Below are 16853 nucleotides of genomic sequence, written 5' to 3'. Positions count from 1 at the left end.
TGTTATTACTATTAACATTTTTCTACTCAGTTCATAAAATAGTAGGGAGAAATATTACAAAGAAGGCAACAAAAAACTCCTCATTTGCAGATAAGCTCACTCTACCTAGAAGACACAAGAGAAATCACTGAAAAATTATGAAAATTAACAGGAGAATTCAGTAAGATGACTGAATGATTACAAAATTAAAATACAAAAATTAGCAGTTCTTTTATATGTCAATAATAATCATAGATGAATAAAAGATGAATAAAAATTCAAACACAATAGCAAACAAAATTATTAAATACTCAGGAACAAAATTAATAAAAGATGCTAGTAAGGTCATGTTATCCTAGAGCAAGAGATGCCTTAAAAGTTTATGAACTGTCCCATCACTAGCTTAGAGAGTGGGGCTAGAATCCACCACAAGAAATTGACTCTATACCTCTGAACCCTCACATGAGCTCCCCTGTCAAAGCCGGTTGATATACAACCCAAGAGGAATCATGGCTTCTCCTCCCAGTGACAATCTAGATCTGATCAAGGCCTGCATTTCCCTAGCCTCTAGATCTGAATCATAGGAATAAGCACAAAACTGTTCTCATTTCTCAGATTTCATATAGGAAACAGAGCTAATCAGCAGAGAATCAGGATTCACCATTTTTCACGGATCAGATAAAATGTCAAGTAGAGAAAACTTACTTATTCTCTAAGAACAGGATTTCAAGGAACTCTCAAAGAGCTTTTGGCAGAGAACCTTACTAAATGTATGTGTGGAAATAATTAGTACATAGACCTTTTACATTATTACTACTGAATAGAATCAAAAGAAAGAATATTTTGGAAGTACTTATATTATTAAGAAATTCCCAGTGAACACAGTCCTCAATATTTCAGAATTTGTGATTATTTGACTATGGTTTGGTTTCTGGATTATCTTTCCACTCTCTGGACAAAAGTAGTTTCCTAAAAAAATCAATAGTGTAAGCAAATGGTTTGAAGCACCACAGAAGCATCTGTTTACATTCAGATAATTAATATGCTAACAACTCTTATTATTAAATTAAAGCAGTTCACCTAAGGACTTTTGTAGATAATACTACATTAACCTAATTATAATGAGTATATATAGCTGAAGTAATAAATTGGACATCTGTTTTAAAACATTCTTCAATTTAAGCCTTCTACTAAATCAAACTCGCTTTCATACATTACTTTCAATTACTGAGGTTTTTGTTGTGGGGGGACAAAAAAAAACCCCATTGAAATAGAAAATAAAATTTTCTTACCTTTGAAGTTCTCCATTCCCAGCCATCGCCTATCTTCTGTGAATGTTTAATGAATTCTGCACAATAATGCTGGAACATTTCTTCTCCAAAGAACTCATCTTCTTCCATACTAAATAACAACTGAAATATAAAAACTATTAGCATCAGCTGTGGAATGAATACTGAAAAGAATTCAGCTAATTCACTTATTTCTTTAAACAAACAAAAACTTGGGATGCACATTGGAAAATAACCTCAGAGCCACTCCAAAAAAAAAAAGTGTTTTGTTTCCATCTTTCTCACCCTTTTCCCCTTTTTTAATCAGGAAGAAAATGTGATCAACATGAAAACCCAGGGACTTCCCTGGTGATGCAGGGGCTGGGAATCCGCCTGCCAATTCAGGGGACACGGGTTCAAGCCCTGGTCCGGGAGGATCCCACATGCTGCAGACCAACTAAGCCCATGCACCACAACTACTGAGCCCGCGCTCTAGAGCCCGCAAGCCACAACTACGGAAGCCCACGTGCCTACAGCGCGTGCTCCGCAACAAGAGAAGCCACCGCAGTGAGAAGCCCACGCAGCGCAATGAAGAGTAGCCCCTGCTCGCGCAACTAGAGAAAGCCTGTGTGCAGCAACGAAGACCCAATGTATCCAAAAATAAATAAATAAATAAATAAATTTATTTTAAAAAAAAAAATGAAAATCCAAAACCTAGCTTTGTATTGATAACAAATACGTATCTATGGTTCAAAAAGTTTAGTTTGTCCATAAATTTACTTTCAAGTGTTTATTATCTCACTTCTTCTACGCTAATGCTTCCAAACAACCTCCTCACACTTCCTTCTCTATCTCCTACCTTAGCTCTTATATAGACAGCATCACAGTGATTAGTGGAGCTGGGCTGTTCTTCACACCTTATACTAGAGTTCAACTCACTAACAAAAGATGTTCTAAAGCCTGAAAGTATTTGTTTAGCAAGGTGTAAGGTGATGATCACCTAATTAATTACCTACTTTATTGAGTCTACAAATGTGCCAAAATCAAGGATTACCCATATATTTGTTATATAAATCTATCTAAAACATGAAACATTGTTTATAGAAAGAAAATTTTAGAGCAGCTGGAAGGAAACTCACAGATTATATAGTTCAAGTCTCTCGATGAGAAAAGTTGGACCAAGTGAATTCCCACATTCTCCTCATTAGTGATAAGCACTATCAGGACAATTAGCACTTGTTAACTGCTTACTATGTCAGGTACTTATGCTAGACACTTCACGTTCCCATTTAATCCTTGCACAACCCAAAAGCTGCTGTTATCCTCATTCCTCAAGTGAAAAAGAGTAAGTAATCTGCTCAAGAATACAAATGAGGAAAAGTTCAAACCCCAGTTTGGCTCCAGGGCCAATGATCTGTCTATACTAGCTGATTCCCAGTCCAGTGTTCTTTCTCATTATTCAAATTTAGTATGACATACATAAGAATTTGTTCACTCATCCAACAAATACATATTGTATGTAAGGAGTAGGAATCGTGCATAGGTAAAGGTTAGATACACAAAAAAGGAAAAATGTATAGTCCTTGCCTTATAAGAACTTATCTTGAATGAAGCATTGTAGGATGTTGAGCAGCATTCCTGGTCTCTATGTCAGTAGCATCCCTTTCCCCAGTTGTGACAACCAAAAATGTCTCCAGACATTCCCAAAGGTTCCCAGGGGGACAGTCACTCTACAGCTGCTTACTTCTCTGTCCTTCGTGATTGCAGAAGCGTTTACCCACCTGGCAAACTCATAAACATTCTACAGGTGTCCCTCCAGGATGCTTCCATCAAGATGTACCTTGTGTTTCCCCAACGAGACCATGAACATCTCGAGGACAAGATCCGAGTCTAATTCATCTAGGTACCCCCAGCACCCAGCTTAGTGCCTGGCTCTAGACTGAACCTGATAAACATTTGTTGGATGAATGAATAATTAAATAAAGTATGAACTGTAAAAAAAAACAAACAAAAAAAGAACTTATCTTGCAATGAAGGGAGATAACCAGTAACAATAATTACAGCAGAAACTCTCTTATAAGACCAACTGCCATTCAACTTGCCAGATTAACTGACACAGCATCTATTCCCTCTGTAAAACAATGGCTAGGGTTTCCCTGGTGGCGCAGTGGTTGGGGGTCCGCCTGCCGATGCAGGGGACGCGGGTTCGTGTCCCGGTCCGGGAGGATCCCACATGCCGCTGAGTGGCTGGGCCCGTGAGCCATGGCCGCCGGGCCTGGGCGTCCGGAGCCTGTGCTCCGCAGTGGGAGAGGCCACAACAGTGAGAGGCCCGCAAAAAAAAAAAAAAAAAAAAAAAAAGTATATACAACGGAGTGATGCACAGATTATGGCAGGCACAAGAAGAGTTTCTTACAAAGAGGGGATGGTGTGGGAAAGTGTGTGGGGTGGGGGAGGAGATGAATCTTTAAGGTTAAGTAGGAGTTTTTGCAGGGAAAATTGTCAGTGAGTAAAGCACAGGGGTTAGAACAGTGGTCCAAGCGGGTAGGACAGTGTGAACCAAGGTAAGTAAGGGTATAGAGAACTGCAAGTTTGACGTCACCAACATGATAAAGAGAGTATAGTAAGACAGGGATAGTCAAATCCCATGCAAGTTAAATCTGTCTGCTCTCACTAGTGGAGAAGAAATGGATGGGAAGGTCCTCAAAGATACCAGATAGAATAGTGATGAACTTCCTGAAAGGTCACTTGTGTGCCATGCCAGAGTTTGGACTGTCTCCACAGGAAACAGAGAATCAGACGTTGGAGCTGAAAAGGTCAGAATGGTAAATCATTGGTGGATCTGTGGAAGATGGATCTGAAGAGTATAGCCTGAGGGCAGGGAGGAGAGTTAGAATTTGTTGCTGGATGAGAGGTCATGAGGATCTAAAGCCAGGCAATGAAATGGAGCAGAAAGAATACACATCTTAAGTTATGGAGACAAGCTAAAATGAACTTAAGAGATTTGGAAGTCATCTGTTTAAAAGAGACAAATGAAACCATGACGGTGAATACTGCCCAGCTGGAATGCATATAGCAAATTCTTAATAAGCCTTCTGGTGGGTGATGAAATTTTACACTAAATTTTGTATGTATATGCCTATCTATATTTTGGAAAGGAAAGATTCTATAATTTTCAAAAGATTGTTGAGGGGTCTTAACCAGAAAGTTAGGAACCTCTATGCATAGTGAGAAGAGCAGTGGGTTAAGAAAGAAACCTTCAGAGCAGCAGCATTTAAGGGACCTATTGAGGAAGAGGAACGAACAAAAGAGCTAGAGAATGAGTTAGGCATCAGGAGATCCTAGCAAGAGCAGTGCCACAGAGCCCAGGGAGTAGAGAATAACTAACAAAGAACCAACAATGTCAAAAGAAAAGAGAGGCCCGTTAAGAAAAGGACTGAAAACATCCATGGAGCTTGAAAATGAAGCAGTCACTGATGCCTTAGTGAGCAGTTTCAGCAATGGTGGAGAAAGAAAAGAACTGAAAACATTCATGGAGCTTGAAAATGAAGCAGTCATTGATGCCTTAGTGAGCAGTTTCAGCAATGGTGGAGAGAGAAGCCAGGTTGTGGTGGGCTGAGGAGAAAACTACAAGTGAGGAAATAAGTAAAAACTTTGTAGACTACTTTTCAAAAAATTTGATTGAAAAGTAGATACAAATTGGTAACAGAAGCAGCACATAGGCTTAAGAGAGGATACTGTTTTTCCTAAGAAAGGGAGATATGAATATATGTTTAAGCTGAGCAAAGGGGGTTGGAGAGAGGTAAAAGTTGAAAATACCAGAGAGAGAAAGTGACTGATGAAGCAATATCCTAAACGGGCTGGGAGGAGAAGTGGTCATCAGCACAGGAGGATGGATTTGAACAACACAATTAACACCTTGTCCCTTGCAATCAGAGGAAAGGCATTTGAGGATGAATATAAAAATTAGAGAAGTTTTTCAAATGGCACCCCAAGTTAAGGAAGACAAAGTCTGATGATCACAAGATTTTCAGATGCAGGGGTAGAGGATAATGATAAAAGGAGAGTGTTTGAGAAAGCGAGTATAGATTAGGAATTGATGGTGAAGAAGAAGCGAGGACAGCATTTTAAGATGAACAGATACAAGTGAAGGCCCAGCACAGGATGGGAGCCTGAATTTGCAGTGCAACACTCTGTGAGGTATTGTGGTTGCCTTCAGCAGTGCTCAGCTCCCCAAGCGTCAGAACAAGCAGAGAGGGCTGCACTGACTATGCATGCAAGTTGAGGTTTTGCTGGGTTGAGTCAGTGGAAGGATAAGTGTGAAAGAGGAAACAGAATATGCTAGTGAGAACAGCTCAGAGGTCCAGATTATGTAGAAAAAGAAAAGATGCCAAGAGAAGGTTAAAGGGGCTGGGAAAATATGGCAGTATCAAGAAATACTACATATGAAAGAGGGTAAAGGACAACTGCAGTGAAAGGAGGGAAATGGAAGATGGGAAGACTATGAGAGTTAGAAATTGAGAAAGTCTCAGCTGTGGCCATGGAAATAAGTATATAAAGTAGCTTGGAGATGAAGGTCACTGGAGCTCAGGAAGTTTAAACAACTATAAGATGTGTAATGTTTGCTGTCTTCCACATGGACGCTAAAGTCATTTAGAATTATTCTGAGAGCTACTGGGAATGGAGAGCTCTTTAAAAAATATGTAAGTTAAACTAGAAGATTTAGACATGACAAGAGGCAAACGGTAGAAGACAATAGAGCACAGAGTTGGTAAGTAATATGTGGTATATAATGCCAAGTCCATCAAGAATAATCACTAATAAACCAATACCTGTGTTCATGATAGCCAAACACAGCCTTGGATTCCTTCTCAAGATGGCGCTCAAGGCAGCAACTACCAGTGATTAGGGACAGCATGTGAGAAAAAAGTCTACCTTGCCATACCTGGCAGAGCTGAATTTCATGAGCCTCAAAGGAGCAGGAATATTTACATGAGGCTGGAGAAGCAGTAACCTAAAGTTGGCTCTTCAGAAGTGGGGGTTACCAGCAATCTCAGTACCCTGAGCTTTGTAGAGTGGAGGAAAAAGCCTCCATTCAAAGAGTTTTTGGGTTTTGTTTGTTTTTTAAGTCAAGTTTCCTTTAAAACGAGTTAGTGGAAGCACTAACCTGTGCAGATGTTAACATCATGTAAGATACGTGTGGAAACATCCACACTACGTCCACTCACCACTCCCACCCTGGAGATTCACAATGCACATTTATATGGGGAAACTATTAACTCAGGGTTTCCCAACTCTTTTGACCACAAAATTCTTTTTCCTGGGAACACTTTTTAACATCTTACTCCACAGAATGTAGTAAAGGAAATAATGAATTAAGGGTTTAACAAGGTTTTTTTTTTTACTGTGGATGTGTGCTCCTGAGATCACAATGGAAAGGAATAGGGGAACAGTGGGAGAACAAGTTTGGGAAGAGAAAGCACCAAGTACAGGAACCAAGTACAGAAGAGTCGATAAACTCCAGGGGCTTCTACAAGGGCAGTCAAATGTTTCAAGGGTGTAAGTGAGATCTCCAGTTTACACAAAGAATTCTGGTTAACAAGGTGCTTCAGTGCAGATACAAGTTGAGAAAGTGACATCTAAGAAGTCTGTAAAAGGAAGAACAGAAGCTAACTTAGCAAAAGGAGGAGGTAAAGGGAACAGACTGTGCAAAAGCCTAAGAATGTAAGAGAAGGTCTGGTAATTGAAGAACTCTTGTTTGACCGAAATACAGAGGTAGAGGAAGGGTATTGAGAAAACCACAGTTGAAGACAAGAGAGCCTTGTAGCCTGAGGACTCAAAAGGGTTTTGAAATTGTAGTAAACCGATCAGATTTGCATTCTGTTTTCCAAAGGGAACTACAGATCTAACCAGACTGAAGACAGTTAAAAGGTCCTTACAATCATTTAGGAGAGACAAAATAATGCTAAACAGAGCCAAAGATTGGCAGTAGGGTAGAAGAGAGACGGAGATATTTTGATAGTGTAGTATACTCATTACAACAACTGGCTGACCTTGGTATGTGAGGGACTGATGGGAGAAAAGTTTCAAGAAAGAGTCCTAGCTCTTTGCCTTAAGTGGTAGTCTACTGACTGAAACAGATCCCTCTAGGAAAAGGAGGTCTGGGAGTGAGATGGGTTTAATGTAGCACTATGGAATTTGAGTTTGAAATGCCTATGGAATACCCAGCAAAGAGATCCAGCAGGAATTCTGAGATGGATCTGGAACTCAAGAGGAAGGAGAAATCTGAGCTAGAAATATTGATTCTAAATCAGCATTTCATAGATAACAGAACACATCTGATCACTTAGGGAGAGGATACAGAACGAGAATAGAAAGACCAAAACAGGACTTCCCTGGTGGCGCAGTGGTTGAGAGTCCGCCTGCCGATGCAGAGAACACGGGTTCGTTCCCCGGTCCAGGAATATCCCACATGCCGCGGAGCGTCTAGGCCCGTGAGCCATGGCGGCTGAGCCTGCGCGTCCGGAGCCTGTGCACCACAATGGGAGAGGCCACAACAGTGAGAGGCCAGCGTACCGCAAAAAAAAAAAAAAAAAAAAAAGACCAAAACAAAGTGGTTAGAGAAATAATTTCTCCAACTATATGATGACCATGACATATACTGAGAGATACTAAATCAAAGAAAAACTGAATTTAATTCATAAAGAATACTAATACATTTTGGAACATTCTATAAATTCCAGACAAACCCTCACTTAATAATAAAATTGAACTAAGTGAAAACACTCCCTTTCCTAAGCCCTCCAGTTACTTGAGGCTTACTGAACTCTTCAAAATGTTAGTCAAAACATAAAATTTTACTCAATAGCCATAGTTTATCTAATTAACAGCACTGTGCCACTAGCAAGATGACTGAACATCAAAGCACTAATTAATATTTGGTTGAATACTTTTAAAATTATCTAAGGACCGGGCTTTGCTGAAGGATGTTACATACAATAATAAAAACACTTATGGCTTGATTACAAAATTAGGAATTATATTATATTAAAATGATATCCATCTCAATTGAAATCATCATAATATGGTATAATGAAATATCACTGAGTAATTATCGCCTCTTTGCTCAAGTTAGAATATTTCAACTCATTAAAAATGAAAATATAGTTCAATTAACATTTTTATATGTACTTTTCAAGTTGTAATACTCTGGGTCCTCTACCAAGTTCCTAGACTAGTAGAGCCAGAAATTAGAATCTTAAGAACTTTCTATTATGAGATGGCTGAAATTATGGTGAAAAATGGAAATAACCACAACTGCAGCTTATTAAGCAATAATGGCAAGAATAATCCTTATTTTGCACATAGAAAACCTGAGACATGTGAACTGCCTATGTTTCCAGACTTAAGCTATCTTCAGACCAGAGGTGACAACAGAACACAGATGAACTCACAGTAAAAGACTACTTCCAATTCTCATCTTATCCTAAACAATGAACCTCTCATCTCTTATTATAAGGAAAAGAAATGAGACAGAGCTCTTTCGTGTCATAAAGTGTAAGTTGTTAATAAATCTATTTTGCTTGAGTTTCACACTTGCTAAACAGCTGCTTTTTTTAAGCTCAAACAATCAAAACCTTATTTTAAGTGCTCCAACAGAGGCTAAAGATTGGAAAGGTAGAATAATTTTTTTTCCTCACCAAGTGAAAGAAGTCTTTCTAAACTATAGGTTAGCCCTAAAGTACACAGTGTGAAGAAGCTTATTCTGCTGCTATTAAATATATCTTTTCAGAAAAGCGGCCCCAACGAATTCTAACACTGTGTATATAATCATTGTTCAAAAGATCCTTCTTAATTTTAAAAACAATTTTTTTCACTACAGCTCTCCACATTTTTTATAGGATTTTTAATCTAATGTGTGGGGAACTGATTCTTTGTTTTTGTTTGTTTTATGGTTTTGGTCAGAGACATTTCTTTTGATGAATCTATAAATCAATATATATCAGAGTCATAACAAGACTAAAACACTTTATGACATATAACTAAATTTCCCCAGACCTTAAGATCATATATAAAAATGTGATTATCACAGAACATATTGTACTATGCACACCTTTAAACATTAAAGATCATTTTTAACTAATAAAAGTAGGCAACTTCCTCTGTACTTGTCCCTCCCTGCAGCAATTCTGCATTTTAACTGTAGATTTAGACTCTTCCCTAAAAAAACATGCAATTACTAGCTAGGGAAGTGAATTCAACCTATTATCTTTATGAGAATTTGGCTTGAATTAATTTAGATTAGTTAATCACTTACCTAGCAGTATCCTCGGGCAGTGGTCCTCAAATTTTAGAGAGTAAAGAAGCACCCAGGGTACAAATTTAAATGTGGAATCCTAGGCTCAGACCAGAAACATTACCTGATTCTGAAGGCCCCAAAATAAGCATTTGTAATTAGCACCAGAGATACTTTTGAGGAGGATTCATGCTAGAACACTGAGACAAAAGATAGATTATTTTAATAGGGGTGTTAATGGGCCTGGATTTCAAGGCATTTGGCAGCCTGGGCAGGGCACAGCAGGTGTGACCCCAGTAATCCAAAAAATAGCACAGGAAGCAGCAAAAGAAAGGAAGCTGGTTCAGGCTTGGCAGCAGTTGGCCAGCAGGCTCAGTACTCCTTCCTTGCCTTCCCACTGAAAAACACATCTGAAATCAAACTTTAAACAGGATACAACATTGTACCTAAACTGGAATTGAGGGATTTGGGGTAGCTTTATTGGTAGCTGATGCTTGCTATGGCCTCTGCAGCAAAAGGTCCAGTTAGGAAGAGGGTAAGAAGGAGTCTCACTCTCCTCAATTCTGTATTTCCTTCAGAAAAAAAGAGCCTGCAGTGGCCCCGCAGCTTGGGGCTGAGGACAGAGTTTATGAGACCACTTCCTTTCCTCAACCCCCACCATCTTCCAAGAGTTTAGGGAACATCTCCTACAGTGGGACTTTATGCAGTGGCATGCTGCAGCTGGATTGTATCAAAGAGTCAATAGTTAAGTTTTCAGGAATTTGGGGAGCCAGTTGACATCATGTTGACAGCCTGAAATTGACCACAGTGGGAATATTTACACCACAGAAATTGGCAAATGCCACAACTGGCTTCTAATACCCATTAGTAATTCTCTTTCAAGAACATTCTTTACCAATGATATAATGTTCATGGCCAGAAGTGGAAGGTGTCAGCAATAGGTAGCTGTGGGAACAGTATGAGCCCTCAGAAGAATATGGTCTCACCACTACACTCAAAAAACTATAAACCAGGCTTCCCTGGTGGTGCAGTGGTTAAGAATCTGCCTGCCAACGCAGGTGACACGGGTTCGAGCCCCGGTCCAGGAAGATCCTAGATGATGTGGAGCAACTAAACCCGTGTACCACAACTACTGAGCCTGCACTCTAGAGCCCATGAGCCACAACTACTGAAGCCTGCGCGCCTAGAGCCCACGCTCTGCAACGAGAAGCCACAGCAATGAGAAGCCCGCACACTGCAACGAAGAGTAGCCCCCACTCACTGCAACTAGAGAAAGCCCACGTGCAGCAACAGAGACCCAAAACAGCCAAAAAAAATAAAAACAAAATAAATTTATTAAAAAACAAACTATAAACCACTTCAAATTACAGAAAAATACTCCCCTCATTAGAGACATAGGACTGAAAGATTAGACAATAGGAAAATAAGACCTCTCCTGAGTACAGAAAGATCTATCCTTCATAAATTGGATTGTATCTATCAACATGCTCTCCAACCTAACACTGAGAAGAAGAGTCCTCCAGCATCTAAGTGTAGTGAGGAGGATGAAGGTAGCTTACTCACTCTGACAAGAATGAGCAACACCATCCCTACACAAGTCCCTCTTCTGTCAAGAAAACCAAAAACCTCAATAATAGCACAGGACCGAGATGAAGCTTGTGCACCATAAGAAAGAGAAGCACTTCCATAAAAAGGAAGAGAGAAAGCTTGCTCCTATAATGGGCTTACACTGGGAATCAGGAGAAAAACTTAGAAATTATCTAATTTACCAATTGAAAAAGAAAAAGGAAAAATAAAAACGCAGCCTCTGAAAGCAAGAGATGAGAAGGAAAAAACAGCTAAGATTAAAAAGGAAACTGAAGAAGAAAAACCTGGAAGGGAATTCAAACATATAATATTGGGTTGGCCAAAAGGTTTGTTCAGGTTTTTCCATAAGATGTTATGCAAAAACAGGAACGAACCTGGGCCAACCCAATATTAGACAAACTCTATATAAGAGGCAAAAGAGAGAAGTACAGAAGCTGGAAAGGAATCTCATTAACATTTTAGCATATACACATAAGGTGATCTCCAAACACAGAAGGAAAAGAACCAAGATGAAAACAATGCATACTGATTGACAAAAACGACAAAGAACACAGACCCAACCTACAAATAACTGGCATTTCTGAATTGAAATCATAAGCAAACATACCATGGAAAAATTTTTCCTGATCTGGGTAAAAGAAAGATTAAAGAGATTTACTTCTATAAATTGAGTGAACTCACTATGTTTGAGAAAACTGCTAGAAGGAAACCTATGCCTACAGGTAGTCTATGGAATATCTTTATCTAAAGAATAAAAAGGAAAACAAAATAGCATGCAGAAAAAAGCAGTTTACCTACAAAGGAACAAAAAACAGTGTAGCCTTAGCCATCTCTTCCACAGCAAGGAAAACTGGAAGATGATAGATCAATGTCTAAACAGCTGAGGACCTATGACTTATAATTTTATGTCTTAGCACCTATAACAGAGTTAAACACACAGTAAATATTAAGTAAAAATTGTAAGGAACAAAAGAAAAATTCAAAATTTTAAATGAATTTATTTTACGTATCTCTACCTCTTTATAGCACCTTTCTTCAACTAAACTTTTAAACCTATTCATCAATTGGATCTTTTCCAATTCAAACAACAGATTTATATGACATCTAATCTTTCTGATACTGGTGTCATTACTTTTATAAGAAGATTATCCTTTTTTTACATAAACTAAGACTTCTCTGCATGCACATGAGAGAAATTGTTCCTCTGACAGTGATGATTTGAACTGATCCACCAGCTCAAACTCTTTTGCTGCCTTTGAACAGTGGGACTTGTAGAACTAACTCTAGTCAGCACATATGTTAATTAGACCAGAACCAGAAACTAAAGGCTTATGACCTTGGCCAAAGATATTCAACAAATAAGAAGGTACAAAAAGATCAACACTGTATCAGAGGGTATGGACTCAGTGCTGGTCTAAATAGTCTGAATATATGATAGAGCAATGTGTTTTTAAAATATATTACCAAGTGTCATTATTTTTTTTAAAAAAAAAGCTGTTGGACTTTTTTGTAATGGAAGAGACAGTCCCTTAAAATTTTTCTTCTTGCAAAGTCTCCATTAAAGGCTAGATTAATGTGCCTTCTTATCTCCACAAGCTTTTCATTCATTCACTCAGCACCTACAATATCCTAGCACTTAGTATGTGTGTGTCCTCAGAGGAAGAAGTGTCAAACTTTTTCTGGGATAATCAGAGAAGACTCCAAAAAAACAGGGAGTCTAGAAAACGCAGAACTGAATTTTGAAATTTGAATAAGGGCCTACCATGTGGAGACAAAAGCATATCAAAAAGATGGAAGTGCTCCAGCAAGACAGGGCCTGAAAAGAATATGCTAGGTTAAAAGAAAAAAAAAAAAAAAAAAAAGCGGTAGTTGAAGCATAGGTTGTATAAAATATGGGCAGATAAGGTCCAATGGTTCCCAACATCAGGAGGAACCACTCTTGAAGGGGTTGTTTGAAAATGAGTAGGACCACACTGGGTTGTCACAAAGCGGGGATGGAGGTTGTAGTTTGCTATTGCCATTTGGAGCTCAGGGACCAAGTATGATAAGCATCCTGCAATGTATGGAACAGTTCCATAAAAATGGCAGTTGAGCCCCCTTTGAGAAAAAATGAGAAGTAGGCTTAACAAGGTTGGAGAACTTAACCCTAGGGTTTCTTAGTATGACTTTGCATGCATATCTTTGAAATCTGTGATCACAACGTGTATTTCACTCACTAAATACTTCCAAGGAAGCTATGTTCTTCCTCAGCAAGTGATATGTTTCCTTCTTTCCTCTGACCATCATGAAGCTCGGAACTCAGTCTGTATCCCACCACTAACAATTATACAACTGGTTACAGTATATGAGTATAATGCACCCCAACCTCACCTTTCTATTCAAGCTTCATATTTTCATGACTGATTTACCTTTATTTTGTATGTTTTTATATTATATATAGTTTACAATCGACTGTAAGTACTTTTAGAACAAAATAGAGTATAAATTTTAAAATATAACCAACGGAAGTAAAATGGAAAACAGAAAATAGAAAACTAGATAGTAAGATAGGGAAAAAATATATCACGCCCCCAGAATCATCCTGGGAGAACTTCAAGAGACTTTTTTAAAAGATTATAATATATGACCTTTGCCCTCAACAGTTTGTAATCAAATTTATAGGAAAAGATTCTGAAAAGAACATTAGAGAATAAAAGACAGTAAAAATTAGTGATAAATTGTACAACCACTGTCTAAAGAATTACTATGGATTAAATAATCATTACAATAGCATGTATTCAGCTCCTACTATGTACCAAAACTATAGTAACTTGTTAAATCCTCACAGCAACCCTATGAGGTAGTCACTGTGATTTTCTCCATTTTACAGATGAAGAAATTGTGACAGAGAGGTTAAGCAATTTGTCCAAGGTAACAGCTGTTAAATGTGGCAGTTTGTACTAAGGCAGTCAGTCTGGAACCAGAGCCTCTGCTCTAGAAGAGGTACATTTCAGATAATGCTATTAGTATAAAAGGATACTGAAAGGCAGAGATGCTACAAAAAATGAGGAGTGGGGGCAGTCAGTGAATCTAGGAACAGGTTGAAATGAGGCAGAGTAGACAGGTAAAGAGCCTAACTAGAGACTGTTAGGAATATTAAGGAATATAGGAATACTGGGGGTGGGAAAGGGGGAGTGGAGCAGTTTCTAAATCACCTTAAAACTCTAAAGAGATTCTATTTAAAACAGTGGACAACAGGAAGCTATTGTTAAGCCTTGAACTCACAAGAGATGATTAAAAAGTTTTTCTCGAAAAGCTATTACATGACAGTGATATGAAATAACTCTAACTTCAAAGCTAAATTCATATTAGTAAATACTCTTCCTGGGTCCTATAAACCCTACAAGGTCAAGCACTTTAAGGCCTGGGGTGCCAGGTACATTAGCGTAGCCTCTGGTTCTACATCGTTTTCAGCTGCCTCTCCCTAATCTGGATGCTTTTACATAGCGTTTCTTCTCTGTTTCCCTATTTCCAGTTGTTTTATACCCAGCTGCACTTGGCCCCTGAAGACATTTGTTAATCACCAAATAATCTCTAGGGCATTTTGTTGTTGTTATGGTTCCCTGAGCATGTTCACTGCCTCGAGGGTCCCAAACACGTCTCTAGGCTTCAAATATATCAATAACCAAATCAAGCCGTCTTAAGGAAACTACTTACATAAACTTTACCTTACTTGTTTTTCCTAAGGGGTTGCTTATAATTCTCAGAAACTTAAAAGCATAATCTTGTAACATTCTATTGTATATCCAATGAATCCAGTTTAGAACCAGTGAAAAGACTGTTTCCACTAGTTTCAATTAAAATATCATTTTTTTTTTTTTTTTTTTTTTTCAGTATGCAGGCCTCTCACTGTTGTAGCCTCTCCTGTTGCGGAGCACAGGCTCCGGACGCGCAGGCTCAGCGGCCATGGTTCACGGGCCCAGCCGCTCCGCGGCATGTGGCATCTTCCCGGACCGGGTCACGAACCTGTATCCCCTGCATCGGCAGGCAAACTCTCAACCACTAAGCCACCAGGGAAGCCCTAAAATATCAATTTTTAAACCTTGTAATTGCAAGACTTTAATTTGACTTTCTCAATACTCAACTTTTTTTTTTTTTGGCCAAGTTTTCATTTTGTAAATGTCTCCTCTTGTCCATATTTGACCCTTCAGAAGCAAGGAGGATTCTACGCGGGATTCTAATAATGTAATTGAACACTACATAGGGTCTATGACTTCCATTTCTGAAAAGTATAAACTAAGCTTTTGCCACTTAAGAGTGAGGCCATAATCGAAGTGTAATTTTTGAAACGTTATAATAAACATGATTCATAAAAAGTGAGCCTGTGGCAAAGATTTACTGAACTCATAATGAAGGAGCAAGCTTAATGGTAAAAATTATAAAAATCTTGGAAATAGGGCAATAAAACTATAATCATCAGTAGTATTTTTTTCTCCCAGTCAGAAATAATTTGCTCCATTAGACAGGAAAAAAAAAAAAAAGTAACTGCAAAGCCTGGGCCCTAATCGATACTATGTCAAGCAAAACTATAGTCCCCTAGATAACTGATTCTCAGGTGGGCCTATCAGACAAGGCTCTATTTTGACTTTGAAAAGACATGTAGCTATCCTTTCGCCTTGTCAGAGATGTTTATAATTTCTACCATCATAAAAGTTTGTTTCAACTAATCAGTTAACTATTCCTTTATCCCACCCACCCCCCATTCGTGATTTCAAATGCTGAGCAGATACGTTATTTGTAAGAAAAACTCCTAATTCTTAATGATTAGAAACTCCTTCAAGTTAAGTGGCACTTAACCGCTGGAATCACCAGTAACTTCATATCCTCTGTTTCAAAGTTACGAGGCAAAGAATTTCTGTCTCGGTACAGGCTTTAAACACAGGTCTGTTAACTACCTAAATCGAGGGTGAGGTCTCCATGGTGGCCCAGGAGTGCGATCCACACCCGCCAGCGGCTGGCCCCCGCGCAGCGGCTCCAGCGCGACCCGGCCTACATTTCACCGGCGGGAGCCCCGCTTCCCTGGCCTTTTGTTCGGGTCTGGGCTGTTTCCCTCCCACCCGCGCCCGCCCTTCCTCTCTATCCCGGCAGTTGGGTGAGGACCGTGCGGGAAACAGAGCCGGAAAGAGGCGGCCGGCAAAGGTTGTGGGAATACTCACCCCGCTCCGCTCGGCCCCAAACCCTGCCGCCCAGCCCAGAGTGGGCGGGGCGACGGGGTGGGGGGGAGGGGAGCCGAGGAGAGGGACCCTTCACCCTGCGAGCTACTGCCAAGCCAACGGTCGCGGGGAGGGGAGCAACGGGCCCCTGGGGGCCAAGAGGGCGGTGGCAGAGGAGCAGAGCCAACCAGCAGGGACGCCCACTAGTAAGACCGCTGTCTACCCCTCCCTCAGCCTCCGTCGCCAGAGGCGACCCAGTCGGAGCATGCGCACTGGACCTCCCGCACACCCTAGGACTAGGCTCGCGCGGGCGGCTGACGTCGTGGGCCTCGTGCGTGGGGCGGGGGCCGGAAGGCGTGACCTCCCTGCAGTTTGCTACGGCAGCCGCCGAGGCCCCGCCCCGCACCTCACCGGCCTGAGGAACCGAGCTGCGGCTGTTCCCTCAGCGTATCACAAAGGCGGCGCATTGAGGAAGAGGAGGGGTTGCCAGCGATTTCGAGAGTCACTGCATACTCTCCTCTAACAAACAGCCAA

The 16853-nt window shown here is 40.0% G+C and overlaps 1 protein-coding gene across 4 annotated transcripts in view; it reads right to left on the bottom strand.

Annotated features, from left to right (window-relative positions):
• Window positions 1–16630, bottom strand: part of ATG10 (autophagy related 10) — a 234746-nt gene extending 218116 nt beyond the window's left edge. For 2 of the 4 annotated variants that reach the window (XM_059060732.2, XM_067031251.1), the window contains exons 1-2: window positions 16323–16379; window positions 1272–1391 (exon numbers count right to left, since the gene is read on the bottom strand). In XM_059060732.2, coding sequence (XP_058916715.1) covers window positions 1272–1379 — 108 coding nt within the window. In that variant the 5' untranslated portion in view covers window positions 1380–1391; window positions 16323–16379. Of the gene's footprint in view, window positions 1–1271; window positions 1392–16061 lie in introns of all 4 variants that reach the window. The other 2 variants (XM_059060731.2, XM_067031250.1) reach the window with 2 other exon arrangements.
• Window positions 16631–16853: the final 223 nt, after the last annotated feature.

The sequence above is a fragment of the Kogia breviceps genome, chromosome 4 (genome assembly GCF_026419965.1).
Source record: "Kogia breviceps isolate mKogBre1 chromosome 4, mKogBre1 haplotype 1, whole genome shotgun sequence".
Lineage (NCBI taxonomy): Eukaryota > Metazoa > Chordata > Mammalia > Artiodactyla > Physeteridae > Kogia > Kogia breviceps.
Note: the sequence above shows the minus strand (reverse complement) of the source record. Positions and strands in the feature narration are given on the sequence as shown.